At 37.1% G+C, this 27,637-nt stretch overlaps 3 protein-coding genes and 1 long non-coding RNA gene across 11 annotated transcripts in view; 3 read left to right on the top strand and 1 right to left on the bottom strand.

Annotated features, from left to right (window-relative positions):
• LOC129566918 (putative uncharacterized protein DDB_G0291608) overlaps positions 1-17,466 on the top strand; it is a 49,645-nt gene extending 32,179 nt beyond the window's left edge. For 4 of the 5 annotated variants that reach the window (XM_055443309.1, XM_055443313.1, XM_055443310.1 and 1 more), the window contains 4 exons: positions 453-2,029; positions 14,857-14,982; positions 15,210-15,354; positions 15,762-17,466. In XM_055443309.1, the coding sequence (XP_055299284.1) occupies positions 453-2,029; positions 14,857-14,982; positions 15,210-15,354; positions 15,762-15,973 (2,060 nt within the window). In that variant the 3' untranslated portion in view covers positions 15,974-17,466. Of the gene's footprint in view, positions 1-452; positions 2,030-2,171; positions 9,941-14,856; positions 14,983-15,209; positions 15,355-15,761 lie in introns of those variants that run through there. The other variant, XM_055443311.1, reaches the window with a different exon arrangement.
• LOC129566938 (uncharacterized) lies at positions 8,933-9,940 on the top strand. Its single transcript, XR_008687802.1, has 2 exons — positions 8,933-9,062; positions 9,158-9,940. It is a non-coding gene; the product is annotated as an uncharacterized LOC129566938 (long non-coding RNA).
• A 744-nt stretch (positions 17,467-18,210) lies between the features above and the next one.
• LOC129566931 (uncharacterized) lies at positions 18,211-19,794 on the bottom strand. Its single transcript, XM_055443329.1, has 3 exons — positions 19,689-19,794; positions 19,363-19,572; positions 18,211-19,246 (listed from the first exon to the last, which is right to left on the bottom strand). The coding sequence occupies exons 1-3, from the start codon at positions 19,770-19,772 to the stop codon at positions 18,566-18,568; spliced, it is 975 nt and encodes a 324-aa protein (XP_055299304.1). The 5' UTR covers positions 19,773-19,794; the 3' UTR covers positions 18,211-18,565.
• A 79-nt stretch (positions 19,795-19,873) lies between these two features.
• The window catches only part of LOC129567076 (ATP-binding cassette subfamily G member 4-like), an 8,062-nt gene continuing 298 nt past the window's right edge, over positions 19,874-27,637 (top strand). The window contains exons 1-10 of one of the 4 annotated variants that reach the window (XM_055443619.1): positions 19,874-19,986; positions 20,086-20,366; positions 21,257-23,003; positions 24,022-24,329; positions 24,488-24,633; positions 25,011-25,249; positions 25,350-25,481; positions 25,958-26,371; positions 26,448-26,704; positions 26,773-27,637. The exon at positions 26,773-27,637 is cut by the window's right edge and continues 298 nt beyond it. In XM_055443619.1, coding sequence (XP_055299594.1) covers positions 22,565-23,003; positions 24,022-24,329; positions 24,488-24,633; positions 25,011-25,249; positions 25,350-25,481; positions 25,958-26,371; positions 26,448-26,704; positions 26,773-27,114 — 2,277 coding nt within the window. In that variant the 5' untranslated portion in view covers positions 19,874-19,986; positions 20,086-20,366; positions 21,257-22,564 and the 3' untranslated portion in view covers positions 27,115-27,637. Of the gene's footprint in view, positions 20,367-20,758; positions 21,147-21,256; positions 23,004-24,021; positions 24,330-24,487; positions 24,634-25,010; positions 25,250-25,349; positions 25,482-25,957; positions 26,372-26,447; positions 26,705-26,772 lie in introns of those variants that run through there. The other 3 variants (XM_055443622.1, XM_055443623.1, XM_055443621.1) reach the window with 3 other exon arrangements.

Below are 27,637 nucleotides of genomic sequence, written 5' to 3'. Positions count from 1 at the left end.
GTGTGTGTGTGTGTGTGTGTGTGTGTGTGTGTGTGTGTGTGTGTGTGGCCATTAATTGTCTCTATCTATTCATTTCAATCATTGATTTTTACTTGTTGATGTTCGATGCAATTTTCCAAATGGCATTTTTTTCTCGCATTTTCAATTATATCGCTCACAAAAACTGACACAGTCCACAAACAATTAAACAGCTGGAACCAATTTTTTAGCACACCCAGACGTGTGCTACCACTATTTTTTAATTGTTTGGTAGGAAATTGAAAAGAAAACAATCACACTCGTTGTGAATAATAAAAATGACTGCGGGGTAAACAGTTTTTTTTTTTCAACCAAAAAAACGTTCGGAAGTGATTTTTTTATGAAAACCAAAACCATTGAATGATATGAAAAATGGTTTTTTGCCTATAGAAAATATGACTAATTTTCATTTATTTCCTCCCGTTTATTTGCAGACGTTTCTGGTCTATCGCAGAGATGGAATAAATTGCGTCGACGATGTGCATCGTTCAAGGCAGTATCCGGACCTACGTCGTTAGATTCAGATGCCAGTTACATATTGACAGAGCCGGTGACACAGTACGCGGTCGTTTCAAGTGATCGTCATCAGCGTTCAGCCTCCGTCACGCCAACCATTGAATCGACGACCAAACCGATTCGGCCGTTTTCTTGGCGCAAAAGTCATTCGGTGGAAAAGTACGAATATCGTGATGTGAATCTCAACAGTTCGATTCCAGAGAAAATCAACAAAAGTATTCCATTGCCCGAAGATTATTGGAAAGTCCACGAAGAAGATGTGAAGCTATGGAAAATCGGTTGCGCCACACCGAATCGTCCAATGTCGATGCGAGATCTGCCAAAAGACTCGAATTGCGATTGGGAGTTTAATGTGCAAAAATATGAAAATCTAAACGGCGATCATCGTACACGGATACAATATTACACGGGCGATTCAGACACAAATCGAAAGCACAGCTTGGATGGTGCTGAGCGTAAGGAAATCAAGTTCCCCGGTTTAAAGGCATTCAAATCGGCATCGATGCGATTACCCGGCCAAAAGTCATCGCTACAAGAAGTGCATCAAATGCTACGCAATAAATTCAATCGATTAAATGTGGGTTTGCGCAAAAAACGAACACTTTCAGTGCAAGAAGTATTCCAATCGCCATCTAGTCAGCAAAAAGATTTGATAAAAACGCCCACACAATTTTACGTTCCTTCACCAGCGCCATCGTCAAAAATCTACATCGATGACACGCTATCGACGCGAAGCAATGGCAGCAATGAGATAACATCACTTCCGTATTTTGTCAACAATGGCAAAACATTGAATAATCAAACGAGCCCGGTGCGCAACACATCGCCCGTCAAAACATTTGCATCGCCAAATGGTGATACCAAAAAGCGCACCGAAAGTTATCGCACCAAAATAATTGTAACCGCTGCTGGCGATGATGAAAAACAGAAGAAGAAGAAAAAACCAACACCATCGACACCATCACCGCCTGAAAATGGTAAGCCACAGTTTATGGTTGGCGGTCGAGTAAGTTTGCGTGAAAAAATGCCAAACAAACCATCGACGGCGACAAAAATTAGCAATGCCGTTCGTGAACGGATCCGTAGGCGTCCTCGAAGTCATTCACCTGTTAAGCCAGAATCGGCTGCTTCGAAATCGTCGAATGGCCGTAAGAATCGCGATTCGGTCGGGTTTCTTGATCGGATCAATCGCATAATGAGTGTTAATCATTTGCCGCCACCACACGGTGGATCACAAAATAACAACAACAGCACGAACAACAACATGAATCGATCGGTGAAAGCAATCGGTTCACACGAATCAACAGCTGCTGCCACAACGATGGCGGCAACAACAAAAAAGATTCAAAACGATGAAACAAATCCAGCGAATGGTGCATCCAAAAGTCCGGTGAACGAGAACAATAATAACAACAGCGCTGCCACAATCCAGCCTAAACCATCACAAACACCGGAAACAATTTTCATACGTGACCGGAAAATTACCACAAAACAGGTAAAAAAAGAAATCACGACCCATCACTCTATTTGTTTTTATGCGTGCGTTGACGTTGTGTAAACGCATTTTAAATATTTAGAATTTAATCCTCTGCCTCGTTTCATAATAATTATTGCCATATTCGGAATAATCACCGTAGAAAATGTCAATCGCTTCGAATGAAATTGACGGCATGACTATAAGAATGGATTCATATATGAAATTGACCGGTCTATTGTGACCGTTAGCAAACAGCCATTCCATTTGGAGTTCATCAAATGGATCAAATTGCTCGGAAAGTTTAATGACATTTGCTGTTTATGTTTATGCGATAGAGCAACAGAGATCTGCACAATGTTTATGGCATGCTGAAGGCTGGTTGGTGTATTTCTTTTATTTTTTGAATAGAATGCGTCAATAAAATACCGCCTTCAATGCACTTTCAATGTTAACTATGGCATTTTCGAACACAGAGAGAGTGAGTGAGGGAATGTTAAAATTGACTTATAGAGAGTGAGAAAGAGCGACGGAGAGAAAGATTGGAAAGAATAACAAGTAACGGTGCTGCATAATGTCGTTCGCGTTTAAGTAAACATGCCGCATCGAAAATCATAAACACCAAACACCAATTTCAACGTTTAGATGAATCATAAAAAAGAATCCACATTGAGCTCGGCGGCGAGGGCGATCATTTTCATGGTGTGCAAACAGCACGACTCAAAATGCACACAACCAACAGCACACATAAAACCATCAAAAGGCATTTCGTATGTAAATAAATTCGATGTTTTGTTTACCATTTTTCTGTTGCTTTTAAATAGCAATTTAAAATAGCAGCAAAGTGTATAATTGTATCTGGTGTGTGTGTGTGCGCGCGAGTGTACTGTCGTCAAATGACAACGCCCGCAATGAGAATGTACACATTCTTTGCTATGCTGAAGCGATTCGTATTTAATAAACAAACAATAAGTAATTTTTGTTGTCGCTCATCTCATTTTTATGACCGAAGACCATTTCCCATCAAACAATTAACTGTGACATTTTTCAGTGCGACGTCGGCGGCGACGATGGTGTGCATGGATTTTGGAAGCCAATTGCCTTTTAGTTTCTCACACCTACAGTAAACAAACTACTAAACAAACCCGTCTGTTTACTCTCATGGGCAAAGCGTGAATTGTCTTTCGTCAAATGTGGCGGTGGCGATGGCGGTATTTCCAACCAATTCAAAGTGCAATAACTGAATACAGAAATAGCATTTATTAGAGATGGGATTTTTTTGTTACAACTTTTCAGTTATTCCAATAATTTCATTTGTATTTCTTTCGAAAGAACCACAGCGACACGTCAACAATAACAGAAGAGAGAAAAAACCATAGAAACAAATTCCGAAATGAAAGAAGAAAAAAAGTGCAAAACAATAATAACAACAACAAAAAAGCGCACACCATTCAAAATGATATTTTGTATGCAAAATACGTGCTCCGGCTATTATTTTGGCTTGCATCGTACTCTTTCGTGGTATTTTTCTGAAAAAAAATCAGGTGCGCCGAACGAATATGCCAATGTTTGACACTCTCTCGGCGTGCTGTGTGTATATGCTTTCGATATGTAATTTTCATTTGCAGAGCACGCAGGTGAAATGTTCGAATTGGTATGATGATGATGGAATGACGCGAGCGGTGCTTCAATTGCCTACCGGTGTGTATGCTCAACGTGCACAATAACATGTATGTGATCAAATATGAAATGAAATTATTTCACTCGTTTCATTTCTATTCTCGCGCCGCATTCATGCACTACCGTGTTTGGTTTTCATTTTTGGCTTTGTTGCTGCCTTTTTCTCTCTCTCTTCTCTTCAATTTTTTCAAATGATTACGTGCACTGAAAATATGTGCTTAGCATTGCCCTTTTGCGGTTATTGCGTATTCTTTTTTTTATCGATTTTAATGCCAAACAATTTTATTCTTTCTATTTTGTTATGCTTATTTGTGTACATTTCTTTTTCTTTCGCCTTCATCGTTGTTTTTGTTGCTGTTTCCATTTTTTATGTTCCATTGTGTCAGGTCACCACCGCCACAGCACTTATTTCCCATTCCCAACGCCATCATACATTCACAAATGAGCCAAGCCGCTGATGCAAATTTGTTTAAATACACAAAAGAATGTTTGCCATGCCATCGTACAATGTACGCATTTTCTAAATTGATAAATGTGTGTGGAAACAAAAATGAGCGTCTTTCATTTTTTTTTTGAAACATCGTTTCGACGTTTGCGTCTTTGTTTCTGGCTGTAACGAGCGCCAAATCAACAGCTTCATTGGAAACGGGTTCAGCGCCAAATCTTCTGCTCTGCTTCGCTTTGATTTGCTTGGCTCAATTTAGCCGCAACAAAATTAAAAGGTGTACATTTCTCAGCCGTTAATTCATGCTAATGACTACACTAGCTATAAGCCGAGAGACGGTTCATACCGTAACGGCAAGTTATCATGTATATAATTTTTTTTTCTCGGTCCAACCTGCAATAAAAATCAGCCGAACACGCAATGTGTGGCAGCGGATTAAATGGAAATGTGGTTTTAATCTACTATTTGCAGGGTGGCAAAAGCAATCACTTTGTCCAATGTGTGCGATTTCACAACCAATTGACACACGTCCCAAATGAATATGAACCTATTTCAAATGAAGTGTGAGCAATTTAACGGATTTTGATCGAATGGTAAAAGTCATTGAATTATTGCCGTGTGATACACCAATTCAGTAGCGGATATAATCCATCTAAATGAGGGAAAAAATGCTTTCGAATCCGAAGCATAAAAGGAAATTGCATGCGCAACACATCGCACACACATTCACGATGAAAGTGAGATTCATTTCGCCTGTCGACACGATGCATAACATTCCATTGGCATTTCACTTGAATCCATATCATTTCGTGAAAAACGAATAAATGAGAGACGGTGAATAAAAAAGAGGCGATGAGCGGGTTTGACATCGGAATTTTCTAACAATTCCGGAATTTCAGCAATTTCACTTTGGATTTATGATCAACTTAAAAAGAGTTTTACGTAAGTCCACTTCGCGCATCGTTTTATGGACCAAAACTCGAGCAAACGAACGGAAAACGACTTGTTGAGTTATTGTGATGAAGTTCTCGTTTTCTTCGTCTGTGATTCACGAACAAGTAAATTACATGCGATTCACACTAATTTTCAAGGTAATAAAAACCATAAAATATATGTGGAAAAAAAAACGAGTAAAATGACGAGCGTCTGTTGGTGCACGCACGCCTTGTTACTATACACTCAAAATCAAAGAACAAATTAAGTTGTAATTGTTTCGAAAAGCAAAAGTCGTTCTCGCGCTCACAAGAACCACAAACGACCGAATGAATTGTGTGTGAGAAATTCATTTGTTTGTTTTTTTTTCTTTTACTCTGTTTCATTTCTTTGGAATTGGATTTTCCATATGCTTTTCACTGCCGATGAAAAGAGATGCGTAGGCCTTAGACATTATACACATCTTCACGGTATTCGTGTCTATTGTACGCCGCAATGTGTATGAACCACTAAATCAATTCATATTTCACCGGATTATTAATTGAGTTGAACCATCTCGTCTTCAATAGGACGTGGAATAACAAAAAAAAAACCACAATGAAAACACTCGTCACTGTTATGAAAGTGATATACACAGGGCCTGTATTACTGGTTATGTTATACACCAAGTGACTTCCATGGGTAAATTAAACATATCTCTCAGCATGTAACATTACAACCAAAATCCTATTGTTAGAAGATATCGAACCGATGACATCGGAATTTGATAGACCCATTTCTTCATCTTGTTTTTATAATTCTTTCATTAAAAGAAATACTTCGATTCAATAATAGGCTTTATAAAGTCCAGTTTAATTTCCACAACGTCAACTATAGTTTGATCTTCCAGTTCGATTCAAGTTCTATCCCAGAGAAATGAAAACAAATTCTTTGAAAAGAATTGAAATGCGATTGATTGAGTGGATTTTTCGCTTTTTAAACTGAATATCCCATTTAAATTATCAGTAATTTGCCTATTTTTGAGGATAGATTGACAGGAATCGATGCTTCATCATCATCATCATTATCATCATCGAATTTAAATTGACTTAACTTGATTCGATTGCGATGAAAGATCGAAAGTCCCTTTGCTCTCTCTCACTCTCTCTCTCTCTCTCTCTCTTTGCCCTTCGATTCCTCTCTCTGTCTCTCTAGACAATTGAAAAAATTCGTAATTTAGATAATGTCGATGAGTCGTCGAATTACGAGAATATATGGAGAAAAAAAACACATCCAAATCCATTTAAAAAACGACACGAAGATAGGGTTCAAGACTACTGTAATACGTTCGTTTGGAGCCTCGCTCACCTTAACCGATCACACCGTGAAAATGAACGATAGGAAGCAGCCGACGCAACGGAACGCAACATAATATTAGTTTTATCTTTTTTAATTGAATGGGTTCTCATTCTGCATTTGACCTCCCATTACTTTTTATTCTTTTGTTACGTTCTTCTTCGCGTTTCACGTGTAATCGTTCACAACACCGCATTGATAATTGTGTGTCGGCTACAATGGTTCTTTATCACAGCCGTATGTAAAACTACCTAGTATCGAAAAAGGGAGAAAAGTGAAAAAAGCGACGCAGAGAAGAGAGAGAGAGAGAGAGAGAGAGAGAGAGAGAGAGAGTAAAATGGTGTGTAGCATACCAAATGACTTGCATTCGACCTATTGTTGTTGCATTGTTGTAAATGATTTTAGACCATATTTAATTTTTCATCATCATTATCGTTCTTAACTTTCGGTTCATCGCCATGTTTTTTTTTCTCTCTCCCGAGCAATTTATGGCCGTAATGACTGCAAATGAAATAATTTTATCTAATTATAAGTGTTCATTAAAAGGCAACATGTAATTCAAATCGGTTTGTGGTTCTTCTCGTTTCTTCGTCGTTCTTGTTGTTGTCTTCATTCGGTGGTATCATAACATAACGTTCGATGCGCATTAAATGCAATGGCAACAAACAACACACAACGTCGCTTGATAACAGACACACACAAACACAACATTCAGCCCGCATTTATTGCATTCGGAAATTTTCAGAAACGGCAATAAATTAAAACGACTAAATGCTCGTTTTCGTAAATGATAAAAATAACAAACGACGACGACGACGACGACGAAAGTTGAAACGGAAGATCATCGTCATTTGCTTGACAAAAACCAATTTCACTTCCATTGTTTGTACATTGGCGGCGTGAATGGACGGCATGTGTTTATTTTTTACTTTAAAAAAAATATATTAAAGTACCGACCTCCATTCAAAAATAGACTAAAAAGCGGTGGCGTACAAAGGAAAATGTTATTATATGTGCATACGATGAATACGAATTAGAAATGTGAAAAGTTCATTGTGACTATTTGTCAAATGGAGATAGAGGCAAACGAACCGAAGCCCGATGCCACTAAATGGCTGTGTGCCGCTGTCGCTGCCGCTGCTCAGTTCAAGTGACAGGAATTATGCTTTTTTCCATGTCATTTACATACAAATAGTTACCATATATACATTATACAGTTGCTCGTAGTTGCTCAAACTATCGAATGTCGTCGTCATCGTTCGTCGTTGCCGTAGTTGCCGTTGTCGTCTATCATTTTCGCACACACCAGCAATTCCAACAAACTACTTTTGCACAATTCGACGACGCACCAAATGCTGACCATAACTAAATGCTCGTTCAAACATAAATTATCTCCCATTTACACACAAGTAAGCAGATAATTTTTCATCATAATCACATCCCGAACGGAAAGTACTGTGAATTTGGTGTCGGTAGTGTTACATACGAGAGAGAGAGAGAGAGAAAGAGTGTTGTGAGAGGAAGAATGTATGCAAGTTCTAACGAATTAAGAGATTGTTTGTGATATTTACTTCGCTTGGGTCATTTTACCTAAACAAGTTTTACGCTTTAAATGATCGTTTATTAAACGACGGATAATTGAATGGGATATGAGCAAAAAAAACAACAACATCCACCACCGCCGACACCTACACACAGAAACCGAGCTGTGAGCACGCGTCACACATGGTACACCGATGGTGTTTTTTGCCATTTTGCCTGCGTTTGAAACTGTTGGTGTGCGGCCAACGGTCACAAGTGAACCATATCTTTTGGCATTGCTTGCAGCTGCAATTTTGTTCCTTTGCTCAGTAATCAGTATGAGCAGCCAACGCATTTGGCACACTAAAAACAAATCACTTTCCGCAGATGCCGACACTCCATTTCTCTCTCTACCTCTTTCCTACTCGCTCACCATCAGATAATTGATGCATCATAATTCAGTAATGCAACACGCCAAAATGCCAAGCAACAAATTAAAAATGCACATTCATTTGAATGAGAATCATGATTGTCGGACAAAATCAAATGGAAAACCTAGTGCTCGCCCTAGCTGCTGCTGCTTGTGCACGCTTTCATGGTATATTTGGTACTTCCGTATTTTCAAAATTGTTTTCTATCTATGTTTCTTCTCTATTGTTCGGCTTTCTTTATGTTCACACTTCCATATTCACAGCACACACACAGAGAGAGAGAGGGAGAGAGAGAGAGAAATTCAACAGCGATTGTCCATTGTTGTTGATTGCATTGCAATAATCCATTCGCCAGTAGATTTCGGTTAATTCAGCCAGACTTCGTTATAATCACCGCTTCTGTATAACGTTGAATTATACCGAGAAACACGATGAATTCATGGCTTACGATTCATTTTCACGTTGTTTCTGCTTCGTCTCACGATTTTTTTTCGCTCTCTGCGGTCATTTGATTTTTATGCTCAACGTCTATTCTATTCTATTATTACCTAGTAGAAACAGCATTTTTTTTACAATGCGCAATAATAAACGCAAATGGCCGGCTTAAGTGAATTGTAATGCGTACGTCAGCCGATTTTAACGGTAAATTGTGGCGAGCACGCGTGTGGATGTGATTGACGCACGACATACCGATTATTAAAAGACACAGGTATTGCATTGTTATTAAATTACTTACGATTTAATTTAATCTCTATTTGTACTTTCTACAAATAAGCGTTTGAACTGCCTTCGTTCCACAAACAGGAATTCAACACAACGTCGCATTGATTTGTTTTCTTCCTTGGTTCAGCCATTCTCGGACTGTTTTTTTTTTTATCGACACTTGTGCATTCCACTTTGTTTGCTGATCGAATATTAAATCATATTTACGTTCCTATTTCGGGATCGGATTACTCATGTGCACTGTGATGCACACGCCAGCAAGTCCGTTGACTTCGGGCGAATGGGAGAGAGAGAGAGAGAGAGAGTGCTGAATATCAATAAAAATGTATGCTGATAAAAACGACATAATTCCATCGGAAAAATATTTACTTTTTTCGGTGCATTTGTGCTGATAAAACCACTTCTAATAGTGAACACACTCATACGGGGAAAAGCAGCACACCAAGCGCGTCGAATTACTTCATCACTCGCCACACAAAACATTGTTGTCATCTATATTTGCGTCTAGGCGAACGGTTTGGTATCGTTTTATAGCTCGATCTAATAAACAATTTTATCGATTCGACGAATCCCCAATCGTAAATCGACGAAAAACTTCTACGTGTTTATATGCAAGCAAAATGTCGTAAACACAATTGCGCCCACAAAAAACCAGCACACAATCACTTTTCAAACGAACAACTGACTCATGCCAAATACGAAACGGAGAGAGAGAGAGAGTTGGATATAAAATTGGATATAAAATTGAGCATTTTCGATTTTCGATCTACGCGTATTTTCCACATTTTTATTGTTCTCAATATCGAAACGTCTTATCGAAATGGTCAAACATCCAAAAATCTCTTGAAAAATATACCAGAAAAAGAATCATCCAAAATAACAAATATTACGAAAAAAAGAGAAGAATTCGAGTTGCGATGCGCACAAACTCATACAATGTATAAAATTTGGCTTCGAAATGGACACGAGAATAATTTGGCGCTTGGTGAGGGAAAAAAAACACAGTTTATGCTATATGTTGCGGTTTGATTTTAACGATGCGGTTATGCATTTTAATTCCGTAATTTATCGAATGGGATGAATAAAAACCAAACCGAACCATTCTCGCTCTCTCGCTTGCCCCGTTGAATGGAGAACGGTAACGCAATGAAACAAACTTGCACTTGAAATTTTATAAAATGCCTAGTTGGTTTCAACCATTTTTATATGGCTATCAAAGCACATTAATATAAACGATGGCTTTTTGGAGCGAGAGATAAGATCTACTGCGTCTGCCACATTTGGGCCGATTTAATTGATTTTCCAAATTTATGACTTTTGTTACCGAAGCGACTCATACCCAGAGACGTACACACTCATTTCCTCTTTGCATCTGGAACCGTGTTTATTTTTCACGTGAGAAAATCAAAATCGTTTTGCTTTGTTTGTACATTTTTCTTTGTGTATTTATTTATTGTCAATGTTATCGCAGAAAGGGTGATAAAGAGATGATCGATGAGTGTAATTGAGGATTTGCATGAAAATTAGATTAATGTCAGTGCGGAAAAAAATGCACTTAAGCGCACAAACACACTTTGTCAAATGGAAAGTCATTTTTTTCACTCCATTCTTCTTCACATGTGATAAATTCATATTTTTTTGCTCGCATCAATGACATTTTCTAAATGTGAATGAAAGTTTCCAGTTAAGCGTAAAATGAAACGTATGCACAAAAAAACAAAACGATTGAAAACAAGTATTTGTTTTGATATCGGTCACATGCGTGTGGCTGCGTGTCTGTGTGTGAGTGTGAATCGAATTCAACTTTAACCTGTGGGGCAACATTCACTTTTTAGCACGTAATTAACTAGAAAAGACAAGTCTCAAAGTCGAAAGCGACTCCATAAACTCTGTGAGTTATAGATAAATCGGTTTAATCGGCACGTTTGTTGACCGCGCCAGCGCATGATATGAGAAAGGGTATCAATTTAGATAATGACATGCAAATCGTTTCACGTTGGACGTGATGAAGAAAGCACCATAGAAGTGTATCTACGATACTGTCTGCATCAAAACGCAACACCGTAAACTCGCCGGAATCCATGGGGCTTATGTAGGTATTAGCGTTGATAAACACCGTTTAATTGGCTATGATTTTTTCATTTGCTGAGCGTATAAATCAAATATTTTATACCGCATCAACATTGTAAAATGTCCATATTGCAGACGGTGCGTTTCACAAATGCATTTTTAATATAAATTAATTAAATGACCATTTGCTGGGAAAGACAACGAAAAAATTGGGTCACGTGGATGTGATGCACTGGCTAAACCGCCAATAAATTCAATATTCTACGAAAATATTTCAAACATTATAATCGATTGACGTGCATATTTTTCGACAACGAGGCTTAGCCAGAATGGCAGAAAAAACGCTGAATCGACTATTTAATATGTTTTTCTGGCCAAGCAATTAATGCCCAATGCTGCACTTAATACATAATAATTACTGGCAAACGGTTATAAAAATGAAATTATTTCTGATTTTTATGTAAATGATTCGATGGTTGCTTTTGCTCTCCATGTGTGTTCGATCTGATGAGATAATTGCATACGTGCAAAGGAAAAAAAAATAGTCATCAATGACAGTTGATGAATGATGCGGGGAAGGTGTTCAGCATATACAAATATACGTAACCAGTACGAGGCACGCAAAATCCATCTGTGACACAGAGAAATGAAAGAGAAACGATTCGCATCGAAAACTGTGATTTTATTACATGGAATGAATGAGCTACCAGATATTTTACCGAAGAATCTATTCCAATGCTGATGCTGCCGGTGCCGTTCGTTTACTCTGTAATTTGCTGTCACTTATGTAAACGGTGGCGGGCGCAAGCGAACGAGTAAAGCCAAGCAAACGGCATTCATCGGAATGTGTAGGCTGACGTGATGTGTTTATGCTTGTGAACGGAGCTTACACACCATCATTTAAATCAGATCGGAACATTAATGATTGCTTTTTGCGCGCATCGAATCCGATTGACCGAGTCGCCTATATTTACCCGAGGAAAATGGTAATTAATTTAAACGCCTTCTATCCAACTTGATTCAATTCAATTCTTTTTTTCTCTCTCTCTCTCCTCTTCCACTAAAAAAAATCGATTCACATCGAAGTGGTTGCGTAGAAGCTGTATTTTTGAATTGTAAATCGCAATTCCCACGTGCCACAGATCAAATTGCTTAGACTCATTTTTTTCTTGAGCGAAAATTGAATGAAATCTTGAATTAATGTCGATCTTCGACTGGCAATGCCAACCCAGCATGACTCATGTACAAAATGCGATCTTTCAATAGTAAATCAATTTTGGATGACACATTCAGTTCACAGCGCGAATTATAAATTCGCCAAAAGGAATGAAACAAAAGAGAGAAACTCCGATTCGCACGCTTTGTAATCCTGTTTGTACTTCAAAGTGACAGCTTCATCGCTGAAATGTCATGGATCAATTGATCAAATATGGAAAAAAAAATTAAAGTTTGCCAAATGGCCCTTCTCTTCATTAATCTTTGCCTTGCCTTGATGCCCATCTCCAATCATAGCTGTCAATAACCGAAATTTTCATCGATTCATTTTGTTTACACTTTGTATTCGCACCGCGTTGAACAAAACAAATGCAAATATGGTTAGCGTCACTCTCTGGTATATGAAAGAATGCTTTGGAACAGGTGATAATGTGCTAGTTGCGTTCTCTTTGGCACACTTTCACATTTCTATTCGATTCGAAAAGTGTCGTTCAGTAAATACACTCACTCGTCGTTCACCTCTCCAGCGACTGTTCAATCAAAACTTATCGAATTAACATATTCCAAAGCGATGCTGATTATGCGGACGTTAAAATGGAATGAATTCATTAAAAATGCATTGGCGCGAAGCGGTTAAAGACTAACGGCAATGGCCTCGCTCTGAGTACCACTTTGAGGTTGAATGAAAGTCTTTTTTATGAGAATTCTTTTGGTTGGAGACACACTTGGTGTTAGTGTCTGTGGATGCATTCATCGTTTGGCATTTATTCTGCACATAAAAGAAGTGCTTCGGCTGAAGTGTGAGTGCTTTGACTCTGATAACGCGCTGAATTATGAGCGATGTGACAAAAAGGTGTGAAATGGCCATAAAATATGCGCATATGACGACAAGAGAGCGAATGTAGTTTTATTGTAACAGATAAAATGAAAAATCGATAAACCAAATACGCCAAGACGTTATTTCCGTTCATTCGCCGTTTTTTTTAATCAAATTAAGCAGCATGCGATCTTTGGCCTGCTAAGACGGAAATTCTTTCCACACTGAAATTAAAAAGCTCGATTAATCGACTTCTGTTCACTCTGGTTAAGGAAAAAAGAAAGAACGAACAACACACATACTCCAAACGACGATGATGACAGAGCGCGAACTTAATGAGTTTGACCAAATGTCGAATGTGTTAATGTTCACAAAGAAGAAAGAACCGAGACGAAGTGCACGCAAAACAGAATACCAGATGAAAGTAATGCGAACGACATAACAATATTAAAATCAATAATAACAATAATCGGCAGCTTCGATGCTGTTCTTAGCTCTGTTTTTCTCGCTTGGCCGTCATCGCCGTCGTCTTCTTCGTTTCGATTACACATTTTAATTTACAAATAAAGGCTAGTTATTATTGAGTATCATCGCATGGGCCACTCAGTTCACTGTGGCTCTGTAGCTGGTAATCGCTGCGGCAAACATGCTGAATGAATGGAAATTTAAATGTTTCGAGTACAATGGCACAGACATGCACTGGCCGTGCATTTACATGCCGTTTAAAAGTCAAACCAATAAATTTCACAAAAGGATCAACGTGCTGAGCGGTTTCTTTTTGGTTCGATATTGGAATACAGTCTATTCAATACGAATAAATGACACGACGAAATTAACGATAGAAAGACGAACGGGAAGAGAGACGGAACGAGAGAGAGAAAGGCACAGAGAGAGAACGATTACATTCGGTTCGATTTCAGGGTGGTCCAAAAATGCTGCACACTTGACTTGAATTGCTGACCACATTTTGAGCGGTAGAGACAGAGAGAGAGAGATGTTTGGAAAATGCATCTTTCTAGCTCTCAGATACTAATCATTCACTCATGAAACGCAATTAATTTCGAAGCGAACGATTACAAACATTTTCAATTTCGGTTCAACATGTCATTTCAAGAGATGAAAATAACTCTATAATTCCTTATTTGATCCGATTGATGTGGAAATGTAAATAGATATATAATGCAATTTGTTTTTGGGTGAAAACTCGTTTGTATCTATTCTGACTGCAATGATGATGACATAACTGTCGGTGGGTCGGTCGATCGCTTCGCTCAAAAATACCACTAATAAATTACCAGAAATGTAAGACGCTTTAATTAATGACCACATCATTTGTTTCATAAATATCAATGCACCGACTCGAAACTCAAACATGAAGACGACGACGACGAAGCGATGCGATTCGACGTGTGTGATGCACATCAAAACTACCTGCAGACAGGAAAAAAAGAAGAAACAATTTTAGGCCCTAAAAATACTCAACGTTGTTGTCGTTTTTTTTCCTTCTCTTGGATCATTTTCAACCCTAGGCTCTTAAAATATTTAATTTATTGTGGAAATAACAGATGAATTGATAATAGAAATACAACTCGCCAGTTTCTCTAGTGTGCGAAGGTGGATCATTCATTGATATTTATTAAAAGTAATTTTCTCTTCCATTTTTTCTCTCTCATTCCAGTCGTTTGATCGCATTCCCGAAAAGACGCACGAATTCAATGAAGAAGACGAAGATGCATACGACGAAGAAGAGGAGAGCAAATTCTGTACACTGCCTCGCAGCAACAACGGTTTCACGATTCGTCATGTACGTACCATACACACAATCAAATGCCAATATGTTTATCATCACGTTGCACTCCATGCGAAATAAGCAATTTCTTCGGAAATTTGTAACTGGATATTAAACAACTCTCACACAGCTGACTTCATTACATGTTGTTTTGTTATTGTTGTTGTTTTGATCACAGTAGCCTTCTTCACTCAATCACGTGTTTAATATTTCTCTCTCTTTATCTCCGGTCAACTATGCAGGCACGTTTCACCAAGGGCAATGGCGCAAAAGGATTGGGTTTTTCGATTGTCGGCGGTGTCGATAGTCCGAAAGGTTCGATGGGCATCTATGTGAAAACGGTCTATGCACACGGCCAAGCAGCCGAAAAGGGAACACTCAAAGAAGGTATATACATCGCATGTACTTGAGTTTTATTAGCTGGCAAACACTATGTGCGGTCACTGGTCACACATTGTGCTCGTCAATGGTTCATATCGTTTATGGCAGATTTTTATATAATTCAAATAATTTTTTCACACCAAAACCAGCCGATTCACATGCCAGTTCCGTAGATTTTTGTTTACATTCCACATTTTTTTTTCCCAACACATTCATTCGCCATTTGAATTTTTTTCCCCATTTTAAATTTCCAATTTTCGATTTTTTTTCTCTCTCACCATTGAACATTTTAACATTTTTTATGTTGTATCGATATGTTTTTTTTCTTCTGCTCAGTTTGAGGTCTTGTTGATGTTTTTTTGTTGTTCCGCGAATATAATTTTTTAAACGATTTCTTGACATTTTAATTTCAGGTGATGAGATTCTTGTGGTAAATGGTAAATCTCTGCAAGGAATGAAACATGATGAAGCCATAAATGTATTCAAATCCATCAAAACGGGAGACGTGGTAATATTGATTGGTCGACGATTGCCGAAGAATCGCAACAAAAATGAATCCATCGACAGCACGACAACAACAACAGCAACCACTACGGCCGAAGTGAAACTAACCAAAACGGAGTAAAACCAACGCAAATGAATGTGCAGTGCGAATTGATTTTTGAATGGCAGCTGGTGCAAAGAAAATGCTCTCGGGCCGGTCGATTGATTGGATCGGATCGCTAGAGCGATGGCAACGCAATCGATCTAGCATTTATGTTTCAAACCATAATACGTTATTTAATAACAATTATCCAATTTGATTTGTATCAAAATGCCAATCATCTATAAATCACTTACAATGCCATTTGTCATGCATACTTGGCTGAATTTTCACAAAATAATTTATTCTCTTCGACTCAACCAACTGAAATCAATACATTTATCAAAACCAAATGCAAAGCAAAATGATAACCCTCAATTTTAATTGCTATCGATCTTTCATCAGCTAAAATAAAAGACAAAGCACGTTATTCATCACATCGACTTGTTTTTTTTTGTAGATGCCTGTAGCTATATAGGCGACGGTGCAATGCAGCGCATTACCAAATATAAATAGTGAATCTTAAATAAAACAAAAACACAAACACAATCAGCATAAATTATTGTGGTGACAAATCACCTTTTTTTCGTCTCATTCAAAAATTGCTTGTTTCAAATGGCTCATGAATAAAATATGTGTAACCGCTTTTTGTGTAAAACAAAAATCGTTCAAGTTCATATCCATGATCTGTCTACAACGTAATGATAAATAGAAACGCCAAAACATGCTAAATTCCATTTTATGATACCGTTCAGTGGTTTTTTTTTGTCGTTCGGACATCATTGTGAAATAGTTTAAAAGATTTAGAAGAAAAAATAACGTCTTAAGTTAATCCCCCAAAACAAACCAAAGGTAGCAAAAGAAAGAACATTTATATATATTTTTTTTTGTTTTTTTTTCTCTCAATAATTCAGTTCAGCTGATATATTTGATTATGTAATTTTTAAGTTTTATTTGTTTTTTCTTCTCTCTTCTTAAACTACAAATTGTATTTCCCATTTTGCTCTAGGCTTTTCTATGTATCTTATCCATTAACATACATACGCTAATGTCTATCATATTCATTAACAAATGATAAATTAGAAACACTATAAACTGTATCTTAGTATATAATATGCATCTTTACTCTCGTGACACAACTCGATGCGCGCAGCGTGCACGTACACCAGATAAACCAACGAATTGAACTCTTTTTATTTGATTTGTGAGAGTGGGCTAACCGCAACGACAGTGATTTCGTCTCTTCGATGAAAAAAAAAACAGTGTTTTGCTTCATTATACATTTTGTAATTTTAATAATTAGCATTTAAACGACTACTTTTCGTAATTGGAACACATTCTTTTTTCACGTGTGTGAACAATGCCTTTTTATTGGTCACTTAACACCCTTTTTGTAAATATTCGGTTTTTTTTTGTCAACTATATATACCGTTTTTTTTTCTTTTATAAGAATTTTCTTCCCTTATATGCAATTTCTATTCTGTGTATTTTTCAAATATTTTAAATATGAATAAAATATATATGATATCCAAAAATGAATGGACTTTGGTGGATTGTCGCTTGGCCAATGCATCTTTCTTTGTTTATTCATGTAACCTTGATGATGATGATGATTTTCTGGTATTTTATGAATGAACTTGGATCACCTTCCGGTCATATTTTGGTCACTGCAATTTGCTGTGTTTTAAATGGTGTACCTACGTTCTAAATGAGTTGAATGGATTAACTCAACCCGTTCGAAACAGTGAATTTACTTAGGTAATTTTGCTGCAAATTTATTAAAATATGCGTATGCAGAAGTCATCGACTGCTTAAAAATGCGTATAATTTGCGGCTCGTAAAAATGCGCACTTTCTCCTTGAAAAAAAGCCCCTTTGCAGACAGAGCACCAGATCATATCATTCCATATGATCACGCTTTACGTCACTCCTGCGCAATTTTGCATTCCGAGGATGGATTTTAAATAGTTTCTTTTTTCCGTCATCAATTTGCCAATCGATAAATAACATTGGCAGCTATTTTTGTCGACAGAATCATTTACGGTTGCAAAATGCCAATATTCACCACATTTGATTCGCTTCGTTCAATTGAGAATTTATTGCCTTGTTTTCAGCCGTCGCATCGAATAAGGAGAGCACGTGGGCATGCATTCAGCCATTTAAATTACATTGTTTCACATCGAAAATATGCTAATTCACAAGCGTCAAACAAACAAGGCGATTCAAACGAGACAACTGCACAGTAAAAAAAAAAGTGGAAATATAAATAAAATGACTCGATTGCGGTAGGTATATTTTATGCTTAAATTGTCTGCATTTAGAATAAGAATAATTTATTCACGTTGTGTGCAATAGAAAAATGACATTTTTGGAATGTATATTTGGTTGTTGAACGAGTCACATGTCGTCTTGAGACGATAACAGCCTGACATTGTTGCTTGTATATGTTATTAAATTAGCCTATCAAATTCGCATCATAAAATTCAAAAAATTGCATCAGTTCTCTAGCCTACTATAAATGGTGGCTTAGTCAATTCTTTTCTTAAAATTTAATTACAAAAAAAATCTTTTTACACAGAGTTAACGCCTATTAGAAAACGATCACAATCAAAGTTCGCTATATGTCTAAATGTAATTAAAAGTCTTGAATGTCCTGTCGTGCGATTCGAGAAGCGACATGTTTGCACCCATGTCGTTTAGCGTCGATATCTTCTAATAAATCGTTAAGTTGAGCGGGTGGTAAAGTGATTTTTAATCGTTCACTTTCCATAGTTATACAGTTGTGTATGTCATTCGAGTCAAATTGACGGAAGATAATCGATTTTACACCATCGATCGGCACTGGTTGGCTGGCTATGATCGGATTATTGGTTTGGAATGCGTAAATTACAACCAATTTGATGTTGTTCTCTTTGGCATGGGCAAACAGCTTTGCGTTGAACGCAGCGATGGTTTCGACGTGCTTGATGGGAATGCTGTCGATGAAGATGCCATTTTGACCGCATGTCGTCAAACCATTTATGATTCGCAGCAGATAGTCCAGTTGTTTCTCTGGAGACTGTATCAACGACCAAATGTACTGCTGAATGTTCAGATGCCATTGGAAATGTTCCTGAATTAAATTCAATGTCAATGTTTTGCCAACACCTTGTGTCCCAATGAAGGCCAATGCGGTGATACTCTCGTGTTGTTCCAATGCTTGGTCGATGCTTTCAAGAACTGTTTCTTGACCGATGATCCGATGCTGCAATACGTTCGCAATGTGCCAATGCTCAAACGGTTCATCACAGTAATTTTCACGGCCATGCAGGTACATCTGAAAAATCGCATAGAACAATATTGAACAAACAATCGATTGAAAAAGAGAGAATTGCAAAATTAAAAATAGAAAAATCCAATTTCAAGTCATAAAAAAGCAAAATTTGCACATACTTGAAACTGATTCATAGCCACATGTTTCAGCTCATCACGAAATTGTTCGTTCTTCCACACGAACACAATGAAACCGATCAATATGATTCCGGAAAGGACAAGGTACTTGTTGGATTTCTTGGATGGACTTGATTCTATTGACACCAAACTTCTGAGCTTCTTTCTCCGTGTCCTTAAGTAATAGTTGGCACGTTTTGTAGATGCTTCGGCCTACGGTAGAACAAAATGTATAACCAAAAATGTGCAACCATAAAGCAAATTGTGAAATTGGTAAAATCTAAAAAAAAATGTTCTGAAGATATAAACAATTCTCTCCATATTCTTACCGAATCCGTGGATTTTTTGTGCGACTCCCGTTTCCTTTTCAGGGAATTCGTTGAGCTGGACAGTTGTTGTTCGTCTGTTGGCATTTTCAATTGAATATCAAATCTTCTGACGTTTAAACCCGATTAGACGTTTCATAGTTTGAACACCGTCCACTGCGAAAACGAATGGCGCTATGCATTTTGTTATGCGAGGAACAGTCAACGTCTTCATCGTTTGTAATATTAATGTTTCGGTTAAGTGTTAAATCTGATTTACTCGGTGCAACATCGTTTGATTCAATTTTTTCTCATTCAGCCGGTAACTTTTATCGCTTGTGTTTTCCATCTAAGACAATAATAATGCTCGTGAACTTGAGCTCATACTACTTAACGTCATGATTTTGGTTAATTTCCTCAGCCAAACTAATGTTAACCTGAACGTTAACTTGATTCCAACCGAAAAAAAACTGTGTTTTTGAAAATTCAGAAAAATACTGACGAAATTATGATCAATGTGGATGGAAGCAGCAGGCGTGAATGCATATCAAATCAATCGTCGAAGGAAAAACGGGAAAGAACAGCTAAAACAGTGTAAATGGATTTGAAAATGAATAAACTCAGAGAAAATGATTGTTATTCATTGTGAATTCAATGTTTTTTTTCCATTTCGGAATTGATTTTGTTTCAATCATCTCAAAAGTAAGAATTCACATTTATCAATTCAATCTTATTGAATTTTTAATTAGGTCTATTGCTAGATCATCATAACAATGTTCAAAACACGTTCAACGGAAGAAATAAAGAAACAAAAAACTCGTTGAACTCACTTAATTGCGAACATTTGACTATCGATGGAGACGCCAAGATTTGATAACTAGTTAAACTCGTCTTATACAGAATACTAGAAGAGCAGCTGACAATTCGAATGTATCGGTTCATTCATGTTTACATGTGTCATACGTTTGTCTCGTTCGCCCAAATTCTTATTTGTTTTTATTATGCGTTGGTCATTACTCAACCGACGAGAGTGCGGCAATATTGTAATACAAGCGCAAAAACAAATCAGATTAAAATATATATATATATCTCACGAAAGTGAGTGTTGTACGATCCAAAAGCAGCTTTGCACATATGCTCAGGGTTCAAAACGTTAGTTAGCCTCGTGTATCGTATTCACTCGCACCGAACGTGCTCAGTGCTCTGTGTGTTGTGTGTTGTGTGTATCGATGTGTGTTTTTTTTTCTTTATATTTCACATTGTGAGTTCGAACTACGTACTTTGTATTTGCTCACGCCTGTTCTGCTATTTCACATCGGCTGAATAACAAAGAGAATCGTTTCCGATTTGTCTAATTGTGCGTTTAGCAGTACACAGACGATAGAGAAATTATGGGTGAATCGATAAAAAAAGTGGAGAATAGTTAATAATTGTAATTGGTGTGCACAATATGTGGTCAATTGCAATGGTACACTCATTCAGGTCTTTTGTTTTGTTTGATTACTCATTGGCGCTGTACTGCATCAACAGCCGCAGCAGCAGCAGCAGCAGTAGCAGCTAATATAGCAATTATTTGCTTACAATCGTTTCAGTCGCAGCAGTCTCTTCCGTTGACACACAAGTGTTGATGTGATGTGTGTGTCTCTCTGGGTGGAATGTGAGCAGAAGCAGAACAAAAAAATTGAAATTCAATCTCTTGAAAACATACATTTAAAAACCACAACCAATTTGAAAGAGAATAGCGCAAGCAATCGTAGATATCAGCACGAATATGTGCATCGCAGTGAGTTGTAATAAAAACGCAAACAAACAAAAACAAACACCACACCATAGCGATCCGATTGAGCGCAAACTTATGATAATGAACTGTTGGTCGTGAATAAGTAATAAGTTTGCAGCGTTTAGAAGTGCTTCGATTTATTTATTTTTCGTGCATCAATACGTGTGTGATATTAAATGAATGATATCGCTGTCATTATTTGACGATAGCTGTGGGCATATGAAAATCGTTGATGTTCAATTAGTAAAAGTCCAACGATTCAGAGCGTATTTTTTATTAGAAGACTAATTGAATGAGTGTTTCGCCACAACAAAATCTGTGTTTAGATAGAGACAAATTGAAATTAGAAATAATTGAGAATAAATCAAAAGAGAGAGCGAAAAATAATCGAAAGTGAATCAAATGCGAATGATTATCGTATTAAAAAGGGAATGTTATTGAATCAAAACTGCAGCAACAACCCGTAAATACTTTTCCAGTTCGAACACATGTTTTTCAATTGCACCAACAGCAACAACAACAATCGTGGTGAGAGCGGATTCAATACGACAGCCAATCTAGTTATTTATATCATTGACCGATCGAAATTCGCACAAGGAATCTAACATAAAAGTAAATCATCACTACATCGGAATATTTGATTACACACAATACGGCGTTTTTTTTCCCGTAAAGTGTTCAGTTCTGAATGAGATGCAGATAGCGCACGAAAAGAGACGCATAACAAAAGAACACAATGATAATATGCGATAACGTTAAAATTATCAATTAGTTCAGGCACACAAGCGAATCTAAACGATGTATTGCCGCTTGTCTTGACGATTTTGGATTCTATCGCAAATCGTATTCAGAGAATTGTGTGCCTTATCAACAACAGATGATCAAAGTGTAATTCATACTTTTGTGAGTCTTTTGGCGAGAAGTTTTGTATTTTTTCCACGTTTCGTGGCAACGTCAATTTGTGTATGAACAGAAGATAGGAGCAAATAAAGATATATACACACACAAAAACAAAATTGCCCACATAGGAGTTAGATGATCTCGATCACACAAGAGCAGCACACTTGAGTAAAGAGGCAGCAGAAGCGGCAAAAAGGAACGATCGGTGATTATAATCACTATGTTACCAGATCATACGGGTGCGAGTAATTCAGTAAATGTGACGATAACTTACATTGAAAAGAACGCTGGCGATATTGATGATACGAGAGACGACGACGCCGAAGATACTAATAATAATGATTTATTGTCAGAACGACGACAGTGTTTAGCTACGGTGAGAAATGGTGGCATATTATCGGATGAAAAAGATGTTAATCGTTCAGTTATCAATGGTATATCGACCAAGATGACCATACCGCAGGTGAACGAAACGTTCATCGCACGACGACCATCGGCAATCAACCTTAAACCACTGACTACCGAGCATTTGGACAAAGACCAGACGGACGGCTGTTTTGGCACGAACGATGATTCAGAGCATGAATGTAGCAAGGGCATCAATGTTAAATTTCAAGATATAATCTATCGAGCGCGAAGAGGATTCCCATGGGATCGCTGTAAGTGCTAATTCATTTTTAATAACAAATGATAGGTACTCAATTGATTTCTAATGATGTCATGACATTTTCACAATGGTGAACAATCGTGCAGCCAACCCAAGTCAGTTATGTCCGGTTATGCCAGTGATGAAACACGAAAAGAATCACAACATAAACGTTCTTTTTACAATCATAATTGGCGAAGGTTAACGAGAACGTATACAAATGAACATTCGAATGTTTGGCACGACCACAGCTATTTGAACAATTATCAGTGTTTTTTTTAATGGCCATAACTGTGTGGCTCTATGTAAGCAATGGCCTAACAACATGATTGCTGATGAATTTGCCACACAATTCATTTGAAATCTATTTATTGAAACGAGCAAAAAATTATCCCAATTTTTATATTACAGCACGGGTTGACGATAGCATTTATTAGGAGAGTGAAACACAATGACCAAATGGTGTCAAAAAAATTATCAATCGTTGAGTGTTCAATATTTCAATTGACCGATACACGATTTACAACCTTTTTTTTCTCGTTCAAATACCGTATTTAGAACTACGTTTAATTCGTAAGTTTTTTCAGTGCAAGAGAACTTGTAATTGCTGTTATAGTACAGTGCAAAGCAATCCACACTTGCTTATTTATGTTTCTTTGTTACACACAATCGCACTCCCATCAAAATATCTCTAAAACAACCAGACACGTGTGCTTCTCTTCGTTTGTTCATTTAGAGATAAATTACTATTTTTTCGCAAAATAAAAAACCACTTGATGTGTTGCAAGCTGAAAATTTAGTCGCGTTTGAAGTTCATTGGAACTGAGCCAGACATATAAACAAATCCTAATTGTATTGTGTGTATGGCTTAACGGCTGCTACTTGAATTAGTTCCGCCACTGCAGTGCCATTGATGTTGTTGTTGCCTTTTTTCGTATCGTTTGTTCATTGAATGTTGAAATCAAAACATCGAAAATGATTTTCTTTGTTTAATGCTAAAATTCTTTATGTGATTTGCTTTGTGTGTACAGCAACAAAGACGATTTTGAATGGAGTCAACGGAGAATTTCGTGCGGGTGAACTAACTGCTGTGATGGGACCATCAGGTTCGGGAAAAAGTACACTATTAGACATATTAACGGGATACACAACGAATTTAGCGAGTGGAAGCATCACAATAAATGACCGTGCAAGAGATTTGAAACGATTCCGAAGTCAGGCCGCATACATTATGCAGGACCATTTACTACAGATGCACATCACCGTTTGGGAGGCTATGTTTTTCTCAGTCAATTTAAAAATCGGCTCACAGCTCAAACGTGCCGAGAAAAAGCAACGAGTAAGTACAACAAAAACGAAACACGCCAAATAGAATCGCACGTGCGCGCACACAAAACAGCGTCAAACTAAGCAATTGATTAGTATCGTGTATTAAAATCGATTGAATCGTTTCACCTTCCTCACTAACTACTCTCTCTCTCTCTCTTCCACATACAGATTCAGGAAATTCTAGAAGCCATTGGATTGTATGAGAATCGATACACAAAAACGGGCAAACTATCAGGTGGCCAACGAAAACGATTGGCAATCGCATTGGAGCTAGTAGATAATCCTCAATTTATGGCATTTGACGAGCCAACTAGGTATGAAAATTACATGCAAATTATCAACATGATTCTCTTTTATGTTCGTTCGTTTTCGCTGTACACTTAATTGCCACACAAATATTGAATTACAATTCATGCGAAGTAATGACGGAGTTGGAGTTTACAATTTAAAAAAAAACAACGGCTAAATACATAGATAACAAGAAATTGAACATGTTTACATGAAACGCTTCAGCGCAAAAAAGAATAACAAAGTCACTAGTAGAATCAGTACGAGGAAAAAAATAACTATTCTGTTTTGTTTAAGGAGAAACCAAAATTGGATGACATTTTTTTTGCTTAAATGATGACATTTCATAATTTATTCTCGATTTTTTTTTCTCACATTGTGTGAATTTTTTCTTCATGTGTAGTGGACTAGATAGTTCGACATCGACCCAGGTCGTGTTATTGCTGAAACATCTGGCTAAGGAAGGGCGCACCATTGTTTGTACAATTCATCAACCTTCAGCACTGCTGTTCGGACTATTCGATCACCTTTATGCAATCGCTGAAGGTCAATGCATTTATGCCGGTGCAACGGGTATGCTTGTGCCATTCTTATCAGAATGCGAATTGGAATGTCCGAAAACGTATAATCCGTCGGATTATTGTAAGTTTGCGAAATTCGTTGAAACATTCAAATTTATTGACTCTTTCCTGAAAACAAAATCAATAAAATAATTATTTTGTGCATTTTTCCTTCATTTTAGTACTAGAAATTTCCACTCATGACTATGGACATCACAATGATCGACTGACAGCGAAAATTCTCAACGGTTTAAATGAACATTATCGAACGAACACGCACAGTTCCGCCTATAATTACTCATTAGAAATAGCAGGTAAAAATTTCCGCATCGTTTTTTGCTTCTAAATTGGGAAAACAATTCGAAGCTAGAGCAACATCACTCAAATTAAATTGAATTACAATGCGCTAATTTGAACGAGCTCAAGTTTGACTTTTGGTTGTTCTTCTAAATAATTTTTGCTTCGAAAATAATAAAGGTCACTTTAAGTCACTTCAACATACTTAGAACGCATTAACAGAAGGAATGATAAAAAAGAAAAGATAAAAAATATCAAAGGAAGTGAAATGATAACAAAAAAAAATTAACGAAAAAGATAAGAAACGAAAAGACATCTGAAAAAAAAACATAAAAATGGAGAAAAGAAGCTAGAAGAGGAGAAACTAATGACAAAAAAAGGAGAAAAAAACCCAACGACAAATTAAAATACAATCTAAAAATAGAAGAAGAAAAAAACACTTATTAGAAGCTCTAATGTCATTGAAACTAACGAATTTGCCATTTACTTTCAGAGAAAATCATGGGATATGGATTGGTGACGCCAGTATGTGCACCTGAACTAGCGCCAATATTGAGTTCTCATGACGTCTCGACTCCTACCGAACAGTCAGTTCATTGGAAGAAACCAAAGATGATATCGCTTCAATTGGGCGGCCGAAAGTGTTGTACTGGGCATAGTGGAGCGTATGCCACATCATTTTTACGCCAATGGTACTTGCTAATGCTTCGAATGCTTCTCTGTTTACGGCGTGATAAATCGTTAGCTTTGATGCGTTTTATCATTCACACCTGTATCGCTTTGCTAGTAGGCACGCTATACTTCAACATTGGGAACGATGCGTCGATGATGTTGAACAATTTTAAATACATTTTCTTATCGCTAATGTTCCTCATGTTTACATCATTCTCTTCAATGACCATAACCTGTGAGTGGAATCGTTGTTGTCTTTTATCACATGGAAATCGAAACCTAATTAATCTCCTAAATTTGCTTTATTGCAGTTCCACTTGAAATGTCGATAGTGGTTAGAGAGCATTTTAATCGATGGTATTCGAAAAAAGCCTACTATTTTGCCTTAACATTCGCCGATTTACCGTTACAATTTGTGTGCGTATTGGTTTATGTATTGATTACGTATTCGATGACATCACAGCCACTTGAAGTGTTTCGATTGGGTTTGTTTTTAATCATTACTGTCATAGTAACGCTGATATCGCAAGGAATTGGTATGATTGTAGGCGCCTCGTGTGGAGTTAAGGTTCGAATTAATTACACTCGCTTTTAATTTCTTAAATGATTAATCGTTTTATTTTCGATTATTTACAGTGGGGTGTTATTGTTGGCCCGTTTGTTATATCCCCATTCGTGGTATTTAGCGGATTTTTCCTCCGCTTTTCCGATTCACCGGATTGGTTGAAGTGGCTGTTTCATTCATCGTTCCTAAAGTACGCCGTGGAGGGAGCCACTCATGCCATTTTTGGCTACAATCGACCAAAGTTACCGTGCAATGAAATCTATTGCCACTATCGAATACCATTTAAATTTATGAAAGAGATTGACATGCATCACTCAGACTATTTGTTTGCTTTTTCAATGCTATTAGTCATTTGTATTGCACTGCGTATTGTTGCATTCTTCATCATGTCGCTGCGACTCAAACAAAGATGAAAAACCACTGAAAATTATTATTGTTACCAATTCGATAGACGAACCTTTTGCGGTATTATTGAGAATATATTGTAATTATTATTCTGTTTGTTTATTTCTTAGAATTTTGAGATTAAGAAATTATCAATTATTGTATTTAAATTGAACAAAACAAATGTTAATCTGTGAAAAAAGGCATTATTTATATTGTAATTGTATACAGTTTGTATACCCCAAATGATTATTTGTATTTTTTTCAAATACAGAATTAAGCCAAACACAAATCAAATTCGTCACCTGACAATCAGAATTGTAAACATTTCGAAAATGTAGTGAAAAATGCACTTCAAATCAGCTAGTGTGATCGTATATTTTAATACGGGTTTTGGTTTATACATTTTTTATAAGTATCGCTTTCAATCTGGATTCACTTCGAAAAAGGTCAATCTATTCGGAATCACGATACCGGTCCTATCCCGGCTGTATAAATAATTCATTATAAAATGGTTTGATGCCAACAATCAAGATTTAGCTTGAAAATGAA

This window comes from Sitodiplosis mosellana, unplaced genomic scaffold (genome assembly GCF_009176505.1).
Source record: "Sitodiplosis mosellana isolate CC-2019 unplaced genomic scaffold, AAFC_SMos_1.0 Smas_scaffold_5, whole genome shotgun sequence".
In the NCBI taxonomy this organism is placed as follows: Eukaryota; Metazoa; Arthropoda; class Insecta; order Diptera; family Cecidomyiidae; genus Sitodiplosis; species Sitodiplosis mosellana.
This window is presented reverse-complemented; position numbering and strand designations above follow the sequence as displayed.

What these genes read in the sequence shown, in the direction of transcription:
- LOC129566931 (XM_055443329.1), bottom strand. Translation starts at nt 19,772, where the DNA reads ATGCCAACAGACGAACAACAACTGTCCAGCTCAACGAATTCCCTGAAA. An exon ending in ACAAAAAATCCACGGATTCG is followed by an intron (nt 19,573 to 19,688) that starts GTAAGAATATGG and finishes GTTCTACCGTAG; the next exon opens with GCCGAAGCATCTACAAAACG. An exon ending in TGGCTATGAATCAGTTTCAA is followed by an intron (nt 19,247 to 19,362) that starts GTATGTGCAAAT and finishes GCGATTTTTCAG; the next exon opens with ATGTACCTGCATGGCCGTGA.